At 38.5% G+C, this 8,818-nt stretch overlaps 1 protein-coding gene across 1 annotated transcript in view; it reads right to left on the bottom strand.

Annotated features, from left to right (window-relative positions):
* Positions 1 to 8,215, bottom strand: part of SLC25A31 (solute carrier family 25 member 31) — a 44,789-nt gene extending 36,574 nt beyond the window's left edge. Inside the window, 1 exon segment of the mRNA XM_032292247.1 lies at positions 7,984 to 8,215. Within this exon segment, the coding sequence (XP_032148138.1) occupies positions 7,984 to 8,215 (232 nt within the window).
* Between the last annotated feature and the right edge of the window lie 603 nt (positions 8,216 to 8,818).

The following is an 8,818-nucleotide window of genomic DNA, read 5'->3' on the forward strand; positions in this document are numbered from 1 at the left end:
GAGATCTCAAATTAATGATCTAACATCATACTTAGAGGAATTGGGAAAACAAGAACTAATGCCAAAGCTAGGAGAAGAAAATAACTAAAATCAGAGAAGAAATGAGTGGAATTAAGACTTAAAACTCAATTCAAAGAATCAACAAAACCAAAAGTTGATTCTTAGGAAGAATAAAATAAATATTTTGTTTGTCATCTAGCTAGCTAGATGACAAAAGAAATAAAGGCAAAAGATTCAAATAAGCACAATCAGAAATGACAAAGGCGATGATACAACAACCAACCCCACAGAAAAACAAAAAAGTCTCAGAGACTATTATAACACATCTATGCATACAAACCAGAAAATCTGGAGGAAATGGATAAATTCCTGGAAACACAAAACCTCCAATGATTAAATTAGGAAGATGCTGAAACATGAACATACAATATCAAGTTCCAAAACTGAATCAGTGATTAAAAAAACCACCAACCAAAAAAGGCTCTGGACCAGATGCATTCACAGCCAAATTCTACCAGATGTACAATGAAGAGCTGGTACCAACTCTACTGAAACACTTCCAATAAAATGAGAGGAGGAACTCTTCCCTAACACATTCAACAAAGCCAGCACCACTCTAATACCAAAACCTGGCAACAACGCAATGAAAAAGAAAACCATGGTCCAATATCCCTGATGAACACAGATGCAAAAATCCCTAAGACAATAATAGCAAACCAAATCCAGCAGCACATCAAAAAGTTAATTCACCACAATCAAGTAGGATAGGATGCAAATCAATACATGTCATTCATCATACAAACAGAATTAAAAACAAAAATCATATTATCATCTCAATAGATATGAAAAAAGCTTTTGATAAAATCCAACAAGACTTCATGATGAAAACCCTCGACAAACTAAACATTGAAGGAATATACCTCAAAATAAGCCATCTGTAACAAATCCACAGCCAACACCATACTGAATGGGCAAAAGTTGAAACCATTCCTCTTGAGAACTGGAAAAAGACATGGATGCCCTCTCTCACCACTCCCATTCAACACAGTACTAAGTCCTAGCCACAGGAATTAGGCAAGAGAAAGAAATAAAAGGCATCCAGATGGGAAAAGAATAAGTTAATCTATCTCTCTTTGCTGATGAAATGATTCTATACCTAGAGATGCCTAAGGACTGTCAAAAGGCTCCTGGAACTGCTAAATGACTTTGGTAAAGTTTCAGGATACAAAATCAACGTACAAAATTCAGTAGCATTTCTACCTACCAATAACCTTTAAACTGAGTGCCAAATCAAGAATCTGGCCCCATTTATAACAGCTACACACACATATAAAATGCTGAAGAATTTTTTTTGTTTGTTTTTTTGAGACAGAGTCTCATTCTGCTGCTCAGGCTAGAGTGCAGTGACATGATCTCGGCTCACTACAACCTCCACCTCCTGGGTTCAAGCAATTCTCCTGCCTCAGCCTTTCGAGTAGCTGGGACTATAGGGATATGCCACCACACCTGGATAATTTTTGTATGTTTAGTAGAGATGGGTTTTATCATGTTAGCCAGGCTGGTCTCAAACTCCTGACCTCAGGTTATCCATCCACCTTGGCCTCCCAAAGTGTTGGGATTACAGGTGTGAGCCACCATGCCTGGCCCTTAAGAATATTTCTAACCAAAGAGGTGTAAGATCTCTACAAGGAGAACTGCAAAACATTGATGAAAGAAATCATATATGACAAAAAAAAATGGAAAAACATTCCATGCTAATGGACTGAAACCATCAATATCATTAAAATGACCATACTGCCCAAAACAATCTACCAATTCAATGCAATTGCTATCAAATGACCAATATAATTTTTCACAGAACTAGAAAACACCATTCTAAACTTCATATGGAACCAAAAAAGAGCCTGAAATGCCAAAGCAATCCTAAGCAAAAAGAAATCCAGAGGCATCACATTACCTGACTTCAAATTATACTATAAGGCTACAGTAACCAAAACTGGTAGAAAAACAGTCACAGACCAATGGAACAGAATACAGATCTCAGAAATAAAGCCACACATCTACAGCTGTCTGATCTTCAACAGTCAATAAAAATAAACGACGAGGAAAGGGCTCCCTATTCAATAAATGGTGCTGGGATAACTAGCTAGCCATAGGTAGAAGAATGAAACTGGACCCTACCTTTCACCATATGTAAAAATTAACTCAAGATGTTTTAAAGATTGAAATGTAATACCTTAAACTACAAGAATCCTAGAAAAAATGTATAGGAAACTTTCTGAACATCAACCATGGGAAATAATTTATGACTTAGTCCTCAAAAGCAACAGCAACAAAAACAAAAATTGTCAAGTTGGTCTTAATCAAACTAAAGAGCTTCTGCAGAGCAAACAACAACAACAACAACAAAAAACTATGAATAAAGTTAATGGGCAACCTACAAAACGGGAGAAAATATTTCCAAACTATGCATATGACAAAGGTCTAATATCCAGTATCTATAAGAAACTTAAATCAACAAGGAAAAAAAAAGTGGGTAATGAACATGCATAGACACCTCTGGAAAGAAGACATAACCAGTAGCCAACAAACATATGAAAAAATGCTATCACTTAATCAGAGAAATGCAAATTAAAACCACAATGAAATATCATCTCACACCAGTCAGAATAGCTACTATTAAAAAGTTAAGGCTAGGCATGGTGGCTCATACCTGTAATCCCAGCACTTTGGGAGGCTGAGGTAAGCGGATCACCTGAGGCCAGAAGTTCAAGACCAGCCTGGCCAACATGGTGAAACCCTGTCTCTACTAAAAAGACAAAATTAGCCAGGTGTGGTGGCATGTGCCTGTAATCTCAGCTAATAGGGAGGCTGAGGCAGGAGAATTGCTTGAACCCAGGAGGTGGAGGTTGCAGTGAGCCAAGATCATGTCACTGCACTCCAGCCTGAGCAACAAAATGAGACTCTCTCAAAAAAAAAAAAAAAAGGTCAAAACACAGCAGATGCTAGTGAGGCCCAGAGAAAAGGGAATGTTTATATATTGTTTCTCAGCTTTTGGAGCTTACATCTTAAGAGAGGGATCAGGGAGATAGGTAGCAAATAATTATGTCTGGTGGCAATAAAGAACTGTAAAGAAAAAAAAACAATATATGAAGATTGGGAATAACAAAAGGCTATTTAGATAGCGTTGTTAGGGAAACTTGAATGTTAGATGATATTAGAGCAAAATTGAACATTTAAACATATGAAAAATGATATTTTCAAATATCTTGCTAATTATGATGTTTGCACACCATCACTTGCTATTATCTCAAGGCACTGTTAGGGTGAGGTTCATTTTTAAGAGCAGTATATAGGAATCTATATTTCAAATAGTATTCTTGTCTCAGGTCTGATTAGACTGTCATTGCTTCTACATTGAAGGTAATGTGAGTGATGAAATAATATGGCATTTCTTGGAGTAAATGGCATCAATTATGTCTTTTTCTTGTGGTTCATTTGATATTGGTATTATCCTTGATTTGGTTTTTATGGCAGAATCTTTTTCAAAGTTTTGTCCATGTTTTGAGGATTTAGTTAAAACCTGATAAAGGAATCTATAAATCCACTGAATTGGACAAACATAAACAATAACATATTATTGAGGAAGGATGCTTGTCATTTCTTCTATTCTGTGTAATTCCTACTTTTTCAGTATTCCTTAATGTCTTGTGATATGTAACTGACATTTGACCCAAGCATAGGTGACAATGCCAATTCATATATTGAATATCAGTAAAATTTATTTTTCTATTTTACTTAAAGTACATATAAATATCTAATATTTTCTTCCCATACCCCAAAATAGCATCTTCAAGATGTACCCTAGGATATTTTAAAAAACCTCACTGTTCTAATCTTTAGACAAATGAGTTTGGGAAAAGCTTAGATGAAAGCTGATAAACTCATGACATGGAACTCCTAAAAGAGAAGAGTTCTGATAAGTCTTGCTTTGTCACCCAGGTTGGAGTGCAGTGGCATGATCTTGGCTCACTGAATCCTGTGCCTCCCTGGTTCAAGTGATTCTTGTGCCTCAGATTCCCAGGTAGCTGGGACTACAGGCGTATACCACGGTGCCCAGCTAATTTTTGTATTTTTAGTAGAGATGGGGTTTCACCATGTTGGCCTGGCTGGTCTTCAACTGGCCTCAAGTGATTCACCCACCTCTGCCTCCCAAAGTGCTGGGATTACAAGCATGAGCCACCACACCCAGGAGATCAGTTCTTTAAAAGGTTACATTTACAATATACTAATAAGACAGTTCTTTGATTAAACATACATTTACGTCTGCATGTTTTGCTCAGTGAAAAAGCATAAGAGAGACACCAAAATGTTAACTATGGTGATTTTAGCAGTGATGTTCCTTTTTGCTTCTTTATATTTTCTAATGTTCTATAATAATTATGCATTATTTGCATAATGAAGGTTGAAACAGTGTTAAATAGAAGTACACATACAAAGTTGGAAGGTGATAAAACTAAAGAATAGAATAAATCTTTAAGAATAACAGGATAAATCCAGAAGATTTTGTAAGCCAAGAAAAGCTTATAGAAAGTGTCAAAAACACTCAAAGTGATGTTTAAAGCTATATTCAAAGCAATAATGCTGAGATCTATTCTTGCAATGGAAAGAAGCAGAGATAAGGCAAGAAACTAGAGAGCATCTAGTTGTGCATTCTGGTTTCACGTCTCTTTCTCCAGCTCATTTCACATTGCCTAAAGAAAGGAAAAGTTGTGAATAAACTAGAGAAAACAGAAAAAACAATCTTCAGAACACTTGAGATGGGCATGTGTCTTGATTTTCAAATAAGAGAGAGAAGGCAAATTCCAGAAAATACATTCTCAGAGTTTCATTGTCCAGTAAAATGCAAGAAGGCTATCTAGCATGGTGATTCTCAACCCTACCAGGCTCAAGTCTTCTGTATATAATAAATATTTTACAATATTCCCTTTACTATCCAGAAATAAAATTCAAAGACAATGACCTCCTTTCCTACCTTAAAAATCAATATAATGCCCTCATTGCTATATAAAAAGAGAAATTTATGTTTTAAAATAAGTTGGTAGGTCATGACCCTACCATAATATAATAATCAAGCTTGCCTCTATTTATAATGAATCAGCTGTAATTACATATTGACATTTGGAAATATGTCAGATAAATACATATGTGTACAAGTATACATACAATCATCATAGATTCAATAGCTACAAATACAGATGATACAGGTTGAGCATCCCTAATTCAAAAATCCAAAATACTCCAAAATCTGAAACATTTTGAGCACTGACATGATGGGCAAAGGAAATGCTCATTAGAACATTTTGGATTTTAGATTAGGGATGCTCATCTGGTAAATATAATGCAAATATTCTAAAATCTGAAAAAATTAAAAAATCTAAAATTTTGGTCCCAAGCTTTTTGGATACTCAACCTGTATAAATGATGACCAAATACTATAAGCAGAGCTGCTGATGTAAGTTTTTGCAATTATGAACAACTCTTAGCAAACTTCTGAACAGAAGAAAGTACAATCTTTCCTCTACTTCCTTATATGGTAGCTGCATTACTGGAATCACTGTAAACTAAAACCATGCCCCAGACAGTGTGTGTTTATAAGTAAATCAGAGTTAAGTTCTTTCTAGGCTTAGAGAATCATAAACAGGTTTTACTGCTACACGAATGTCCAAGTGGAAATCTAAAAGTCATTTAGGTTGCAGGGTAACTCTTCATTGTGTATGACTGGCCTGAGTATAGCAGCAGGACATTTAACATCCCTGGCCCTTGCCTTTCATTTCATTGTAATGTAGGTTTACACCCCTCTATCTTTGTGCTAAATTAAAAAATTGCCCCACAAGTTTCCAAAATTGCCTCTAGATGGCAATAGTATCCTTGTTGTGAATTACTGATCTCAGCATAGGATACACCATGGTACCTTCATAAAGCTTTATATATAATACAGTGTATCTTAAAGTTCTACTTATGATCCTCTCATTTTGCAAGGTAAAGAAAGCAGGGACCAGGATACATTTGAGAATGATGTCAACTTACAAGAGCCATATTAAATGTTTAGGTTTAAATATTGTGAAAAAATTTAAAATATAAAATAAATTAGCACTAGTCAGCCCCATCTGACCAGAATACTTCATTCCACCTGACAAAATATTTAAAGCAAAAAGCTAATAATAGAGAGGCCCCTACTTCTCTTCAGAAGTCTTAGAATATAAGCAAAGAAGAGACAGGTTCCTTGCTTTTCCTAAAAAAAATCTTGGGGAAAATGAGAACCTTGTTTTGATTAAACGAATGAGTGGAGAGAGGTGAACTATGAAAGATCTGAGCTTAGCTCCCAGATGGGTATTCTAAACTCAGTTTATATGATGCATTAAGTTTCCACCCCTGACCCCATATACTCCACACCATAGGTCTGAAAGAGTTGTAACCACATTCCTAGCATTCCTAGGGACAAGGTAGTTTTTAAATGGGATAGTATCTGGCCCTAGAACAGGATTAAAAGAAAGGTCTGCACTTCATTTCTTGTTGAGAATATACAATAAATAGGCATATTTCTTTTTTAAAGATCATACAAATTTTTCTATTGAATCCAACTATATGGGTGGATTATATAAAATATTTGATAAACTTATCCCTTTAGCTAACTTGGGAGCCATTTTGCAGCAATGGTTCACAAAGCACTTTGGTTATTTATGCCTTTAAAATCATGCCAATATTAACAAAAAAAATCCATAATGAACAAAAATAAAATTTTAAATAAGGACAGCACTTGATGCAAAAAGAAAAACTGGTAATACTGATTCCATCTTTAAACTTGTATATATTGTGTTCATTACGAATTTTTCACATGACTTGATTTTTTAAAAGATTGCTTTAAAATAGTTTAAAGATTTTTGTTTTTGTTTTTGGAGTGGAGGTTTAATACGCAAAATAAAGAGAAACGAGAACAGTTCTCTTGTAAAAGAGAGGAGCTTCGGAAAGGGAAAGACCCTAAAGTCATTTTTTTGTTTTTTTGAGACGGGGGTCTCACTCCTTCACCCAGGCTGGAGTGTGGTGGCACAATCTGGGGTCCCTGAACCCTCGCATCAGAGTTCCCCAAGTATCTGGTGCTACAGGCATGCGCCGCCATACCCCGCTAATTCTTGTATATTTCATAGAGACAAGGTTTCACCATGTTATCCAGGCTGGTCTGGAGCTCCTGAGCTCAAGTGTTCTGCCCGCTTGTCCTCCCAAAGTGCTGGGATTACAGGTGTGTGCCACTGCACCCGGCCTTAAAATACTTTTTATCTTGATGACTGAGGGTTTTTTTTCTTTTCTTTTCCCCGCTCCCTTGATTTTGGGCAGAGCTAAGAGCCTCCTTGGTCTTCAGTAGTTCCTCAAGAATAAGCAGAACCTCTTTTCACTAATAGGTTTCAGAGTACTGGAAGCCCCAGTGGTCCCATATGTGTACTTCTCTTAGACGTTACTATTTCAACAAATATACATATATTTTTTGAGGCAAGGTCTTGTCTATCGCCCATGCTGGAGCATAGTGGCGTGATTATACCAACAAATATTTAAGTAACTTACAGCACTAGTTATAGCAGAGTGCTTAATGGCATCTCCCTCAATCCTGGGAGGTCAACCACTTTCCTTCTGCATCTGGCACAGGTGCACCAAAGTGTAAATCGTGCTGCCGCAGATTTAGAGAAAGAGAAGGCAGTGGTCTCCTCTGTACCAGGCCTCGGTCAGGACTAAGAAGGCCGTGGGAAAGTAGAGCCTGTTAGATAGGTTCAGAAACTAAATTCTGGAAGCGTAAAAAGCAAACTCATTATCGACAGCCGTAGCTGTGGTTGTGGCGCCCACAATCATCCCCCTCCCAGCCACCCCTTTTCTCTGGGAAGCTGATGGAGGCATCGGGAGAGGCAGGCGTGGTGGCCTGCCTTTGCTCACCCTGCTCGCGAGGAATCCGCACCAGGCAGTCCACCATGCCTTTGTACCGCGCCTCCGGGCTGATCTGCTTCGATGAGGCCTGCACCTGCAGCAGCAGCTTCACCCGCTCGATGGGCGCCACTGCTGTCTTGGACACAGCTGCCGCGACTCCGCCGGCCAGAAGGTCCTTCCCGAAGGACGAGGCGTCAAACAGCCGCTTTTCTGCCTTCCTCTTCGCAGGCTCACGCGGCATGGCAGAGAAGGATATAAAAGCCGACAGCAGTGGCTAAAAACGAGTGCGGGAGGGACGATGAAGGGAAGCTGAAAACCGCTGAAGCGTAGTCCTGGCGGGAAAGCGGCTCTGGGGACGCTGGAAGAGCAGCGCGCTGGGGGGCGGCGTGGAGAAAAGCTGCGCATGCGCTCCAACGGCCTTCTGCCACCTGGCGCCTGACACGTGGCTCCCGGACGTGCGGTGCGCCTGCGCACTTCGCTGAGTGGAGCCTGAGCTTTCTGATGAGGGAGGGTTCTGGAGGCAGCGAGCACTGAGCAGGAAAGACGAGGGGAAGGACCCAGGAGAGCCAGTTCTGTATGAAGAAATTCAGCAGCTGAGACTAGGCCAGAGCAGTAAACCAGTGGTGTGAGATTAACAGATTGTAATTTTAGTTCCCAGTGTTACTCCCTTCACTTTTTTAATCACTTTAATCCGTTATGTTCTCTGACCAGAGATGGTTCCTTTGACCTTTCTTGGCATCTTAAAAGACAGTCTTAGCTGTAGTGTGATTCAAGTGATATTCCCCTTATATTTCTTCCTATATGCCTGTTAATGCTTCAGATTCCCTTGGGGATTGCTTTAATC

Source organism: Sapajus apella, unplaced genomic scaffold (assembly GCF_009761245.1).
Source record: "Sapajus apella isolate SASKATOON/1434 unplaced genomic scaffold, GSC_monkey_1.0 scaffold27, whole genome shotgun sequence".
In the NCBI taxonomy this organism is placed as follows: Eukaryota; Metazoa; Chordata; class Mammalia; order Primates; family Cebidae; genus Sapajus; species Sapajus apella.